Raw genomic sequence first — 15,465 nt, 5'->3', positions numbered from 1 at the left:
CACTGAGCAACATCAGGACCAGATCTACCGCATCAAGGGCAACCATGTGAGCCTTTCAAAATTAGAATTTGCTATCTGAATCTAGAGTTATATTACAAAGAAGTTGTTTTTTTTTATGTGGGTAGTGACCGATGTGTCAATGGAGGTCATCTCCTAAGCTTCACCAGACTCTACTTTTCAAACTTCAAAGATTAGAACTGTCTTGATTGAACAAAGAAGCAGAAAGGAGGCAGAACATAATTAAATCAATCAGCTAATACCTTACAGACACAAGGGATATCTACATTCCTTCAGTCCCTTTATACCCAGGAATTTAAGCAGTTTTCCCAAACATCATCTGTAATCATAATTTTTAATTATTTATCTTTATCTTATGTGTACTAATGTTTTGCCTGCATGTATGTCTGTGTGAGGATGTCAGTTCTTGGAGTTATAGACAGTTGTTGGCTTTCATGTGGTTGATAGGAATTGAACCTGCGTCCTCTGGAAGAACAATTGGTGTTCTTAACTACTGAGCCAACTCCCCAGCTCCCTGTAATCATATTTAAATGAGACTCTTTTAAAGCCTATTACCCAATGTGTGGTCCCAGAGCCTACAGTACCTGCTATAGCTGAAACCAAAGAAATGCAGATTCCCGGGTTCTCTCCAGGCACAATCTATACTGTAACAACCTCAATGTATTCCAGGTGGACTGGCCTTTAAGACATGCTGGTCTAGAAAAATATACACTTATAAAGATATGCAGCAATTTCCCATCTCAGTGTCTCCATAGGAGATGCATAGAGTGATCCACCTAAATACAAGCAACTGAAGATTTTTGCTGAGTTAAAGAAGATTTTTTTTTTTCTTAAGTGAATTGACTAGCTGGGGATAATGACTCAAGTCTGTTATTCACAGCACTGAGGAGTCTGAGACAGGAGGATTTTAAATTCGATGCCTGACTGGGTTACATAGGAGACTCGATCTCAAAAACAGCAATGACAACACAGGCAATTTGCCTCCATAAATTCAGAGAGGCAAGCTGCAAAACAGAACCAGGTCCAAAACCTGCCACCGGCATTTTCAACATCACACCCCAGGCGCATTGAAAAGGATTTAAAGAGAACCACCAAACATTGGTTCATAGAAGTAGCTGGTATTATTTTCATTGATGACACATGAGTCATTGTAACACTGTGACGTTCCTACTTCAACATATGGCAAAATCCATAAAGACTGTTGTTTTTAAAAGAAAAAATTCTCAAACATAGAAGAGTAAATTTTAGCACGTGTCGTCAAATCTCAAATTCAGGTATTTCCATTAAATACACACACGCGCGCGCGCACGCGCACACACACACACACACACACACACACACACACACATCCCTTACAGAATGGGTTAAAATGTATGTAAAACCTTATTTCCTTAATATAAATTTAGCAACAGCTCAGTAGCACTGTTGCTTCCAATCGAGTAACAAGAACGCCTTCCTATTCTAAATGCAGTTTACCAAATAAATTCAGGTATACCAGTTTTTCACATCAGCTATAAAGAATCGCTTCCCCCTAAAGGGCCTATTTCTGCAAATAAAAATGTCTTTTTGCCTGATTAAACTTCTTTATCATCGGAGAACTTTTCTTCTGCAAATTTGTAGCTGAAAAAATTTTGCCGTTAAAAGCCTGCTCTATCAAAATGAGCTCTTCCAAAGCTTTGGGAGTGTGGTCCTACAGGTAATTATAAGGGATAGGGAGGAGCAACCAGTGCCAAAAGAAATAGATTTGGGAAGAGATCTGGACCCACGTATTGTGCCGTCAGATACCCTTTTGCAATCAAAAGCAGCAGGCTCTGTATTTCTGGGCGGAAGCCTAAGGACGGAAAGATGCAAGTAGCCAGCAGATTATAGAACAATAAGAAATGTCCCCAAAGGGGTCAATATAGGCTCCTGCAGCAGCCGCCACCACTACCTGAAGAAGCCTTTCTCCCAGATGGCTCTCTAGTGACTGTGACCTCCCCAGGCTGAGAGTAGCCTATGAGAGTAGTCCCCATGACCACCACCTAAGGCACCCCCTGCAGAGAGTGCAATTTTCAAGGGCTGTCACTTCAATGGGCACTGCCATCAGCAAGCCCTTGCTCCTCCAGGAGAGCCTTCCTAAAGCCTTTGACTGTGGATTGAACTCAGGAGCTGCCACTGACAGCAGAGAGAGCCAGCCGAGTGGGCATGCCTCCGCTGTGGAACAAATTGGAAATTAACCAAAGCAAGACGCTGACTTTTCTCCAAGTCTCCGGGTGCATCTGCCTCTCTCCAGCACTGCATTTATAACCGTAGTAACAACAGACTTCACAACAACGTCCTTTACGGAAACATAGATCACGATAGGGTGAAAACAAAACCAGGGCTGTGCTTTTTATTCCTTTGGCATCTTTATAAAATACCGAGGAGCAAATGCAAGAAGAAAACACTTCTGAAGACAAAGAGGTGAGTCTCCCTTGCCTGATTCGTCCTTAAAGAAAAGAAAAATGTCAGAAATAAACTTGTGAACTGCATTTAAAATTAATACCTGAAGAATTTCAACTACGCAGGGTTCTATGGACTGCCACTCTTCCCAGTGGATTTTTAAACATTGTGGAAACAAGACTATTTGAAATACTACAGTCCCATCATTTAACACTGTTCAAAATGTCAAGAGCCCTATTGCGCCCCAGTGGCCACTCCTCAGCAAATAAGGTATCCTTTGAAGTGAAAATACTCACAACAGACACCAAGAAAGAAGCCCTACCTTAAGCAAACTCACCTACTTCTACAGAAATCAATCAGAAATTTACCTCTGGTATCACAATTAAGAGAGAAGTACTTTTATCATCACAACTGCTGAATTTTGAAGTTTCAACCTCCAGCATTTCTCTATCCAAAGACTATGTGTGCACATTGTGCGTGTGTGTGTGTGTACATCTATATGTGCATGAGTGTGCACCAAGTGGGTCATAGCAAGTGACAAGACAACCTTGGTCACATGGCAGTCCCCGTCTTCCCACCTTGTTTGAAATAGATCTCTCTGTTGTTTTTCTGTTAGACGTGCTAGCGTGACAACTCCTGAGGATTTTGCCATCTCTGCCTCCCACTTCCTCCTCAGAGAAGGGGTCCTCGACAAGACTGCAGACAGTCATGTTCTACATCTGGTTTTTATGTGGTTCTGGAGATTCAAATTTAGGTCCTCAGACTTGGGCGCCAATTGCTTTTCTGCACTGAGCCGTTCCTCTACCTCCTTCAAAGAAATATTTTTAATATTTCCCGACTACATAAACCAAGACTGAACACTATGCTGATTATTTCTTTGGGTCAACTAACCACAAGGCAGAATTCTGTGAGAAGAGGGAACTTCGGTCAAGAAAATGTCCCATCAGATTGGCCTGTAAGTCTATGAGGGCATTTTTCTTGATTAAAAACTGATGTGGGAACACCCATCACCAGTAGATGGTACCACCCTTAGGCTGGCGGTCCTGGGTACTATAAGAAAGCAAGCCATCCAGAACAAGCCATTAATCAACTCTCCTCCATGGCTTTTGCATAAGTTCCTGTGCCCAGGCTCCTGCCTTGAGAGTCCGGCCTGGCCTGACTACCTTTAACGACGGACTGTGGCATGCAAATATAAGACAAATAAACCCTTTCGTCTCCAAGCTGCTTTTGGTCAGAATGTTTTATGGCAGCAACAGAAAATGAACTGGGACAAGCACCTATATTGATCCCATTTTTTTAACTTGAGGCTTCTAAAGAATATGACTGTTGACAATAGTCTACACCATGCCTCACACCGTCTCACATGGATACCACAAAGTGGCCTTGCAGAGGAATCAAGAAACAAAAGCTGACAGCAAATTACAAGTGAATAGCATTTCCTCTGCCAAGAACTGAGCAGCTCTGTCCTCGAGCAAAGAGGTCCTGTGCAACCATCAAAGAAGCAAACATGGATACACTCAGATTTGATTCCACAATAAAATGGAAGCTAACGTCCAAGTTAGACGTTCCAGTTCATGTCTCGGTCACATACTAATTTTCTGAACATCTCATCTTGGACGTAATAATTTCTGGTGGTGCAAATGAGTCACATTTATAAAATATTCCCTTATTGTTGTTGTTTGTTTGTTTGTTTTGATTTTTCAAGACAGGGATTCTTTGTGTAATCCAGGCTGTCCTAGAACTCACTCTGTAGACCAGGCTGGTCTCGAACTCAGAGATCCACCTGCCTCTGCCTCCCAAATGTGGGGATTAAAGGTGTACACCACAACACCTGGGTATGAAATGTTCTTAAATAAAGCAAGTTTCTCTGAAAACATGGCAGCAACATTATGGTTAATTTACAGAAATCGTTCCAATGTTCCTGTCTTAGTAGTGCACACTACAGCTACCAGGTTCCCTTGTTCCCCATTCATCTGTAAATAAGAAGACAAAAAAAAAATCATAGTGATAAACATTAAAAAGCAATTCTAAAATTTCTAAAAACAAAACAAGACATAATAAAAAAAACTCCAAAAGGCAAAAATAAACGTTTTAGCTTTTTATTTTAGAAACCTTGAGTACATAGCACAGACGCACAAAAGTCACTGGAAGGTTAGCCAGGAGAAAGGAGGAAACACGATCAACGTGAGTATCACAGTGGTCTTTCTTATTAACGTTACTAGCCCAGGAAAGACATCAAGATTAAATTCTCTGAGGCAAGTCTTTTAAGCCCAATGACAGGATGCAACGAATCTACTTAACATGTAAAGCTCCACACAGCTCCAAGTGTTTCGTCACCAATATAGGGGTGGTTAAATTTTTTTGCTGGGAAAAAATGTAAAATTTTGCTGGGCACAGTGGTCTGTACTACCAACACACAAGAATCTGCTTGAGGACATCTTGGACAACAAAGCAAAACATTGTCTCTAAATAAGTAAGTAAATAAATCAATTAATACTATTACGATGGAAATAAACATTAATGTGGTATTAGATGTTTAGAAAGAAATCAATTTGGGTCAAATTCTATCTCCTAAAGGGCAACCTATCCACATGTCCTTAGACCTTCCTAATTCAAAGAACTTTACCTGCTCAAGAGATGGCATGCGTGCTGAGAGGAGCAGCTGTGGTAGATGCTTTATATACATACCTCCAATAGAAGCAGCTGCTGTCTAGACGTATTTGTAAGGAGTGACTCACTGACTGTCACAGACTATGCCTAGAAGCACAGGCAAATCCACTCTTCAAAGTGGCCAATCAGCATTGACCCTAAGTGCATCTATACAGCCCCCCAATACTATGTCTTTATCAGGGCAGCAATCCTGATGACGTCATTCAGGTTTATTTGTTGTTTGTTGCTATAGCTACTTCCAAACAAGCACAACTATCCAGACAGGAGAGGTCTATCCACTCAATTACCCACGTGTCCTTGTCTTCAAGGCTTCAACACATGTCACGTTGGAAAACCCATTCAATATGTACAGCTACTTACTAAAGGATCCCAGAAAGTTTTAAACAGGAGTGATAATTACATTCTAAGGAGTTCGTGCAAAAACAATAATAGAAATGTAGGCTTTGTCAGCCAGAGATTTTTGAGAATGCATTCAGGGTAAACTGTGTCCTCTCCGAACAGGATGAAAGTGTCTGATTTAGAGACAATGCCCTCTTGACCTATAGCATAAACAGCTGGGTCTTGAATAAGTGCTTTTAGTGCGCTGGGCAGCAGCAGACATTAGGACAAGCGTGCTTTTGACACATGCTGGAATCTGAAGGTTGTACCAGTTTCAGAACGGCAGCAGCAGGGAATTCACTGTTACCACAGAGGCGCAGGAACTCTGAAATCTAAGTATGGATAAGACAATGGCTCTTGGAATGGACTATGTAAATTAATAATCGTGTCGGTGCCGGTGTATGTACATGCACATCTGTATGTGTGTGTGTGAAAAAAACTAAGGGGCAGATGGCTGCCAGGCAGTTTCCCCTTGGGCATCTGTGTGTGTCCTCTGAGGGCTTGTATTGGGGTCATCTGCTGTGATACACGCCATGTGACAGGCTCAGAGGAGGCGAAGCAAAGCAACCTAAAGCTTTTACCTAGCTGGAAGTCTAATTCGCCAAGAAGAAATACACTTGTGCAAACGAACAAAATGAGCCATTTCCACGTAAATGTGATGAAACAACCACAGCTTAGCAAGAAAATAAAATGTCCTAGAAAATAGTTCATAAACTATAAGTTATTTCCAATTGCATTTTTATCAATATTATAGTCATACTGGGGAGAGAAATAAAAGATAAAACAATACTCTGGTGTTTGATTTCTGATAATAATGGCCTGAAGGGAAAGCAAAAATGCCCCTTGTTTCTGTCATATGCATGCATTTCTTTGTTTTACTAACATAGAAAATGATGGGTTTCACTGTGGCATTTTTAACACATGAACCATTGTGCTCAGCTTTGAGATAGGTTCTCACTAAGTAGTCCAGTCTAATCTGGAACTCACATGTAGATTAGGCTGGCCTGGAACTCACAGAAACCTTCTTGCCTCTGCCTTTGAGTTCTGGGAATAAAGGCATACACCACCTCATCGATATCCGGCATGACTTCAGAGGGTCAACATATTGGAATTTAAAACATAACCATTTTGGACAGATCCAAGGCAAATCTACTAAAATAATTCTCTAGAGAGAAGTTAACAGAGTGATCAGTCATCTCTCAAAGGATTCTTGGTGTATCCTATCAAAGATCACACTAACAGCCTTAAACATTAAACAGAAGGAATACATGAATTCTGCCAAGTGTAAAAGGCAGGTTTCTGAAAATTGTTAATCTGCCTTCTCTTAACATTATGAAGATGTCTAATTGAGAGATAGCCCATCCAGCCCATGATAAACAGATGCTCTGCCCTCATAGGCATCTTAAACAAGTGTTTTAGTCACCGAACAACAACTTGCCTTTCCCTTCATTTGAATACTGTCAATCAAAATCAGTATGAACAAAATTCTTCACTGTTTCTGTTGTTTGTTTGTTTTTTTGTTTTGTTTTGTTTCCAAGACTGGGTTTCTCTGTGCAACAGTCCTAGCTGTCCTGTAACTTGCTTTGTAGACCAGGCTGGCCTCCAACTCACAGAGATTCACCTGCCTCTGCTTCCCAAGTGCTGGGATTAAGGCATGCACCATCACCTCCTGACTCTTCACTGGTGCGTTTTACATTTATACTCTAAGAAAAACAGAACAAGGGATGTGTTATTAGAGTTCTGGTTAGATGATGGCCAGATGTCGTGGCACAGACTTGTGATCCCAGCACTCCCACGGCTGAGGCAGGAAGATCAGTAGTTCAAGGCCAACCTGAGCTACTACAAAGCAGCAAGACCCTGAGGTTTCACAGGTGGGTAGAATCAGAAGGAAGAAGAAAGGAGAGGTTGCTTTTCAAAGTTCTCAATAAAATAATTAAGAGATGCATAAGTAATGTTAAGGACCATTTGGGGCTTTAAAAAGCAAACTGTGAAGGCTGCAGCAATGGCTCAGTGGATAAAGCATTGGCCACACCAGGACCCGAGTTCAAATCTCCAGAGCATACATTAAAACCAAACAGGTATGGCCATGCCTGTAATACCCCTAGAGAAGTGGAGACAAGGGATCCGGTGGGATTCAGCTATCTTCAGGTTTAGGGAGAGACCCTGCCTCAAAATATAGTGTAGAGAAAGAACAGGAAAGATAGCGGACATCAACTTCCGGTCTCCACATGCATGCTCAGCACATTCTGTGCATGAGTGTGAGTGCACACACACACACACACACCAGATAAAGAGGCACACACAAGACAGAGGGAGGGAGGGAGGGAGAGAGAGAGAGAGAGAGAACATGCAGAACGCCCATCAAGGATATGAATCTGCAAGTGACACATTCATATTCCAATATCAAAATCTCATGTTGTCATGTTTGAATTTTCCCCCCAAAGTAATGAAGCATTTTACTCAAGCGATGATTACAAAGCTGTAATATTCTTACTCCCCTGTCCCTATGTCATCAAAGGGTATGTCACCTACTACATGACATATGTACAATCCAGTCAGCCTCCTTTCTGCTGACAGTCTAACTTTGCATTGAGCTGACTCCCCTCAGTGTGACCTCTGAGGAACTTGCGGTAGTATTTTAACTGGGACAGTGTGCAATGAATGATTCCAGGTCACCCTCAGCGAGTACCTAAGAGAGCCAAGACGTTGGGAGTCGCCAAAGGGGCTTGTTTGTATTTTGCCCTCTTGTAAGCATCCAGTTTCTCCTGAAAATTTTTAAGAGGGTCCTTCAAGGTGTTACATGCACTGGAACTTAAAATCTGGCAAGCATACTTGAGACACAACGTAGCCGTTCCACTAAAGGTGAGAGAAAGGAGAGAATGTTTTCCCATCAGATTCTGTGAATTCTGCCCTTGCATTGCTCTTTTCAACACATCGTAGACATAGTCTTAAGTTTAACACCGAAGCACTTGCAAGACATTAAGTTTTTACCATAGGAAATGGATTTTTTGCTTTAAGAAAGCTTCATGTTACCACTTAATTTCTAACAAGCTACATAAGACATAAAGAGTAATATCATATAAATAGATGTATAGTTTGTAAAATAAATTTGATCATTATATTTAAAAGGAATGGTAACATTGAGAAGTACCACAGCAATAATGCTCACACTACATATATAAAGCCCGCCTAAAGGTAAGATTTTTCAGGCTACACTGCAAGGTTCTAATTTAGCTAAGTAAGTCATGCATAAGAGCCATCTCTCTCCTTGTCTATGGCTCTCTCTACTTCCTGTGGCCTCTGCTCCAGAATTGTATTTCACACAAGTTCATGGGAGGGCATCACCATGCACAGATGTCATGTAAGCGATGTTTTGAACATGAATCTTTGCCATCTGAAATGGGGCAGTGGAAACAAACATATCCCCATCATCCCAAAGTTTCTATTTGGCTCTCCTGCTCGCATCCCTCTTCACACACCAGTGAGCTGCAGTACTTACGTCGAGAGTGTATTTGCAAAGCCAGTTTACAGTGCACCTTGGCAGTGAATCACTTCCATATGCTGTGCACATGACAACTAAGTCCAGGGCTGCATAAATATGCACCTTACGGTTTCTACGAAACCCAGAAACCAAGTTCGCGCTTCTTACGATTTCACGTTTTTAAGAGTATGTGGTTGCATATGATGTTTTGAGAGAAATCAAGAGAAAGGAACTTTTTAGTGCACCGCAAAGCTTAGCTCACACTTTAGACCCTCGACATCCTATAAGTACATGTCAAAATATCATCTTGAACACGCTATCATAATATGGGAAAATTAGCACATTACATGCACCTAGGCAGGCAGGAAACAGAAGAGAAGGATTCCAACACTCAGTGTGACTTGGAGCAGATGAGGGGTTTATAACAAATTCCAGTCATCAAGGACAAGTCATTTATCATCACAATCACAAACATCTTCTAGACTCCCAAAGTCCAAACACTTCAGGGTGAGAAAATGTACATGCCCACATGCGTAAGTTTTAGTCTCCATTTCTTAAAGAGGGTGGCCTCTTTTTGTATATCCTCTTTGGAGTACTGGGCTGCAGTTATGAATAGTATTCGAGAGGAATGCTTGGTTTAATACTGTATACTGTGATCATAATTCTGTATACTAAGCAAGTATTTCAGGCTTTCCTCTCTCCATAAGCTCCTTACTCATGGGGCCAGTGCTTGCTCCCTCAGCTGGCTCCAAAAGCCAGCCGCTGCCCCGACACAGCCCTGCACTCATTGGAGTGAAAACTGATTAATTTTAGAGGAACCAAAGCTCTCTCCATTGGCTCTCTTAAAATAGCAGGTGCATCATCGCAGAAATCTGGAAGAAGAAAGGCAAGCAGGACAGCTTCCCTTGCTGTGAGCCCATTCCTTAGAGCAACAGAGGTCACTGCTGAAATCGGGACACTGTTTTAAAAGTTCAGTAAAAGTTGGCCAGAGACTTTCTATCAGCTAGTGCCTGCTAGGCACAACATAAAGCACCCCAGGGGTGTGTGTGTGTGGGGGGGGTCTTTTTGCAAGTATCATCAGACAGTTCCATAGCAGACATGAGGGTGTGGGCCAAGATCCCATAATTTAAGACATACATCCAGGAACGCCCTTAGCAGGAGAGTGGACACATCCGAATGTTGAAAAGGGCTGATTAGCAGAGGAGCACAGTCTTGCCTCCCTCTCTGTAGTCAACCACTTTGCTCAAGTTCACGCACTGCCTGGCCCTAACCCTGGGGACCCATTCACTCCCCTAAGCCCAGAGAGGCTGCCGAAAGGCTGTCAAAGTAAATCTGTGGTCGCTTCTTGGATGGTTTAACTTCAATGGAGCATGAAACACCCCAGGACGGTTAATAAGTTTAGCCAGGCATGTTGTTCTCCCTAATATATTTTAATTATGCATCTGTTTTAATTGTAATCAGACTAAGTCACCGGAAAAGGCACAAATTGGAATTTTCCCTAATGGCTATTGGAGCTTTTCACCAGTCTCTAAACACTAACAACATTTCAAAAAAGAAAAAAAAAATAGGTAGAGACACCAGCACAAGGGTGATGTTTTCCAGGAATCGGGGCAGTTTCTTTGACAACACAGTCCGGGTCTCATTAGCCACCCAAACTAACCCAAACAGAGAAGACAAAGTCAGTCTCTAGGGGCGTCTTCTTCCCCAATTAGCATCAGAAAAATCACTGTCTAACGCAAACCTCCCGAACAGAACTAAAAGCCTATGTTTTCATAAAGGACTGCCCCAGGATGGGTGAGCAATGATGTTAGCTCAAAGTTTACTACCATGCACGTCAAACAGAAAGTTGACGCAGAGTATGCGCGCTCTTTTCACTCTTGGCAACTGTCAAACGTGTATTTAACTTCGGGGAAGTAAGTGTCCTATCAATAAAAGGAAATGACACAGAGAAGATCTACTAAGGGGTGATCAGAGACTTCCTTCCAGTCCACAAGTAAAATCACTTAATATGCTTTTTTGCACTAAGCATACCTAGGACTGTTATTGTCTTCTTTAATTTTTTTTTGATATAGGTTCATTAAACAGTTTACCAAATTGCCGGGATTTCCGCTACAAAAAAACTTAAGCGCCTGCCAACCGGCAAGAAGCAAGCGAGAACCTGCTGCAAAGTAAGAGCGGAAACTCGCTTGACCGGCCCAGCGCGCCGGCGTCCCGGCTGTTTGCTTTAGGAGTTATGGTTTCCACGTCGCCTAAACCTTCAGGTGCTGATACCTGTGTCCCCAGGACACGCTTGAGCCTGACAGCGAGCAGCTCTAGAGCCACCGAGGTTCCCCCATTCCACCCCATCCCCTCGCGCCGCAGTCATGGCCCTTTTCTCTCGCCCACTTACCTGTCATCGTAGCAGAAATCCGCACTCAGGGTGTTGAGATACAAGGCGAGCCCCAGAGCGCTGCTCACCAACTCTGCAATCATCTCTCCACCGCCTTCCCTCGGGCTTGGCTCCCAGTGCGAGCGCAGCAGCGGCAACAAAAAAACAGAAGCATCAATCCCCACCTTCCGCCGCCTTCTCCTCCTGGCTGCACTTTTGCCTGGCTTGCCCGCCCGCCTCCTCGCCCTCCCTCGGCTCCTTCTTCCGATCCCGGGTTTCTCTCCGCCGGCTCCTCCGGTCGCCTGGCTCCGCTGCTCCTGAGTGTTCCCGGGGTTAGCGGCTCACACTGCGCTCCCCATGCCCGACACCCGCGAGAGGCAAGAGGCGATCAGGCTTCACGCCCCCCGGCGGAGGATTCGGGCTAGTCCTTTCCCGCGGCTCGCGGTCCCCACCCTAACCCATGGCACTTTTGGGACGCCCTAGGTAGACGACTGAGGAGGTAGAAGAGTGTGAGATGGGGGGTTGAGGGGGCGAAGGGGCCGGACGGAGCCGGGATCTGGGACCAGCGGAGCAAAGAAGAGAGAGATCCAGAGAAAGGGGCGGGTGGGAGGGACGAGGCGAACCGCCTCCCCTCGCCGCAACCCGGGCGCACGACTCCGGGGTCGTTCGCACCAACTCCGCCGCCACCAGAGGCTGCTGAACATTCACTCTTTATTGGTTCCCTCCCGGCCCCCTCTCCCGTGAAGTGAGAAGCGGCGACTGAGGACTCCAAAAGCTCCCGCGTGGGGTTCTCGCCGCGGCCCCACGCGCCTGCGTGGCCAGCCCTCCAGCCCAAGCTAGCCCTGCCCCTTTCTCCACCCAGATCCTCCCCGCAGGCTCCTCCTTGTCTACCCCCCACTGGCGGGAGGCTCCGCCCACTCTCCCAGCTACTCTAAGCCTCCTCCTCCAGTCCCGCTCCATTCTTTCTCTTTCACCTTCATTTTTTACTCTGGAAAGCCCCCCGGGAAAAGGACGACTTTTTGGAAGATCGCCCAAAACGATAGCTAGAGTGCGCTCTGGGCAGGGGAAATGGAGGAGAAAGGCGACAGGAGGAGTCGATGGCTTGGCCAGTGGTGCCAGGAGGCGCCTTGCACCCACTAGATCGCTAGCCAAGCATTCCGTGCCAAGAGCTGTCAGGCAAAGATCTGGTCAGCTGGATAGACTTCTGGGGACACTGAGAGGTAGAACAAGTTTGGAGAGCACTGGCAGCCTCGGTTGTCACTAAGGATCTATTGCCCGCGTGCACGGTGCGTGAGCTGAATTGGAATGGGAGGGCGTTGAAGAGCTGGAGGAGTGTTTAGGAAGGAGAGCGTTCCCCTGTGAGGCCACGCCACCACTGTAGACATTAACGTCAACGGAAAGACACGTGTCCCTCGGCGAGATTATGAAAAGGGATCCATAAAACGAAAGGGGAGAGGCTAGAAGGTAAGAAGCACGCGTGTGCTCCGCAGAGATTGAGGGGGTTGGGGTGTCTTTCGTGGATCAGGACTGTCAGGCTGGCTCCGAGAACGTGCAAGAGACCCCCACTCTAGTGCAACCTTCTACAACGCCACCCTTAAATTCAGCGAAGAGGAAAGCTAATGCCCTTTGCTTTCCGCCCGGATGCAAGACTGGATGGAAAGCATCCAACACGATGAAATACGGTGTAGAAAAAATGGTCTGGACAGAAGAAGCTCTGGGAACTAAAGCTGCAAAACCAAAGAGGTCCGAGGGCTGTCTGCCACACCCCCTTCCTGCCTTGTCCCCTTTCTTCTAGGACTGGAGGCTCTCTTGGACCACAATGAACACTACTGCAGCGCCCCCTGCTGCGGGGAAACTACAGAACATGGAAAACAAGTCCTTGCAGGGCTGTCTTGTCCCCACAGGAAGAGACACACCTAACCTGCGAGTCCCTCAAAGGAACTGGAAGAAATAGAGACCCTGGGTATGTGGCAGCGACCTCAATGCCTGCAGAACGAAGATGTCTGACTTTGCAAGAAAATCTTTTAGACACTGACAAAAGTGTTCTACCTTCAGCAGGCAAATCGGGATTTGACGAAAATATTATACACGTATAGAAAATTCTCAAATATATTAAAGATGGTGATTTCTATTTTGCATATGTCCCTATATACTGTCCTTTTTGTTTTTAAATCATATCGATTGATCCATTCGGGTCCTCTCAGTCTCTGTCCTGGGACTATATACTGATACTGGATTCTGGGGCCCTTGGAGGAGGAATACATACTTGATTCTGATACGGGGGTTTGAATATCAACTCAGCTGTTCATTATTTGGTTAATCTGGGACCTATCACCTCGCACCTCATTTTTTACAATTTATTTTTGGTTAGATGAATTACCATAAAAAACACCTAGAAGGGGACTGGAAAGAGCCACATGAACTTAGCTGTTATGGTTCCCAACGTTCTCTTTTTCTTCGTAAAGAAAACCTAGACATTCACTTCCAAAATAAATTTCTTAACACCAACACTGATCCAATCTTACTCCAAGATATCGTTATCTTCTGCAGGAACTAATCTAATGGTCTTGTAAACGGTCTCCATTCTACACCTACAGTCCCTACTCCAAGCATTGGCTTGAGGCACCAGTCAGGCAGTTTTAAATCCAATACTTAAGCATGTATAATTACTTCTGATTACACATAGAATATAACTTCTTATTCTGGTTCATTTGGCCCTCTCCTTCTGTTTAGCAGACATACATCTTCTCTGGAACCTTCTTTCCTCTTCGGGAAATGGTTTCTCCCCAGACACTCTTTGGCTACCTTCCACTGCCAGGTAAACTTTTTTTCAAATGATATTACTTCAAATTTTCCTTCTTGTATTTTATAAAGCACACATGTACACACACCTCTATCTCTCACCCTGTATTACTTCCTTCTTAGTACACACTTATAGCTTAAATTACCACTTGAATGGAAGTTTCTTGTAGCTAGGAAACTTCTCTACATAGTGCTCAGAGCCTATAGCAACTGAACACGCAAAAGAAACTTAAAAACAAATGCTGATAGCAAATGAGAAGTAAGAGTATTTAAATGAAATTATAGAAAAATGGAAAATCCACAAATATCCATGAGGAAGAAGACACTGATATGATGTCTGTGTTAAAGATAAGAAAGACTTAACAAAGGGAGGAAGGAAGAAGGGATTGTCCATGACTTCTTCACGACAACCATGGTGGAAAGTCATCAAAGGACAATTTTTTTCCTAAATTGTATTGGTATAAAAATAGCAGAGAGCTTTGGGTTCAGAGTGCTAAAATCTTGTGAGCATTTATCCTTTTCAATAGTTAAAAAAATGTGTGTCTTCCTCCGATCTCAACCCAATTCCTCTGAATTGAAAACCTAGGGAACTGAGCTATGCCGTAAAATGGTAGATCTCCAGATTCTTAATAGATGGAAGACTGGACATCCTGCTGTGTTTGAAAAAGACTTTAACATGGGTCTCTGTGTCCTTACAGTGCGTTAAGCTATGGACTCTTGCAGATTGCTCTCCAAGGGCTGAGAAGCAGCCAATGCTTGCATTTCCTACATCCTCCAACAACTACGGGGTAGGGGATTGGATTAAACATGTCATCACTATCCCTGAAGATCATTTAAGATCCCATAGCTCTTTTTAGCTTATTAAGATGCATTTACCCAGTGTGAGCAAGGCTGCTGCCGTCTCAATTCTGAATTTATATATCGTTTATTTAAAGCCTGTAGCTCCCTCCCTCTCTCTCTCTCTCTCTCTCTCTCTCTCTCTCTCTCTCTCTCTCTCTACAGTTGAAGGAAATTGGGCTGGTTGGCTTAAGCTTTTTACCTTAGCCACAAGATTGGCCAAAAAAGTGCTAAGCCCTTATTTTCCAGAGAAGGTCCCACACATCTGCTACCTCACCACTTCCTCAATGAATTCCATTTTATAGTCGACCAGACCTAGCCTACATTCGTTCTGCATTCCCGGTCCTTTGTTGTATAATTCATACCTTTGCAGTGCCAGTTCCTCGGGGTAAAGATTTCCTTATTTGCCTAAGACATTTTTAGTTTATTGTGCAATCCCATCTTCCCTTTGGGTGTTGCATAAATATTAACTAAAACTCCACATCTGGTG

At 43.9% G+C, this 15,465-nt stretch overlaps 1 protein-coding gene across 1 annotated transcript in view; it reads right to left on the bottom strand.

The window, feature by feature from the left end:
• Tmtc2 (transmembrane O-mannosyltransferase targeting cadherins 2) overlaps nucleotides 1-11,934 on the bottom strand; it is a 375,422-nt gene extending 363,488 nt beyond the window's left edge. Inside the window, exon 1 of the mRNA XM_041670971.1 lies at nucleotides 11,358-11,934. Coding sequence (XP_041526905.1) covers nucleotides 11,358-11,440 — 83 coding nt within the window. The 5' untranslated portion in view covers nucleotides 11,441-11,934. The remainder of the gene's footprint in view (nucleotides 1-11,357) is intronic.
• Between the last annotated feature and the right edge of the window lie 3,531 nt (nucleotides 11,935-15,465).

This window comes from Microtus oregoni, unplaced genomic scaffold (assembly GCF_018167655.1).
Source record: "Microtus oregoni isolate MIOR12 unplaced genomic scaffold, Mior012 000001F_ref0000356, whole genome shotgun sequence".
In the NCBI taxonomy this organism is placed as follows: domain Eukaryota; kingdom Metazoa; phylum Chordata; class Mammalia; order Rodentia; family Cricetidae; genus Microtus; species Microtus oregoni.
The sequence above is the reverse complement of the archived record's forward strand: the minus strand, read 5'-3'. Positions and strand labels throughout refer to the sequence as shown.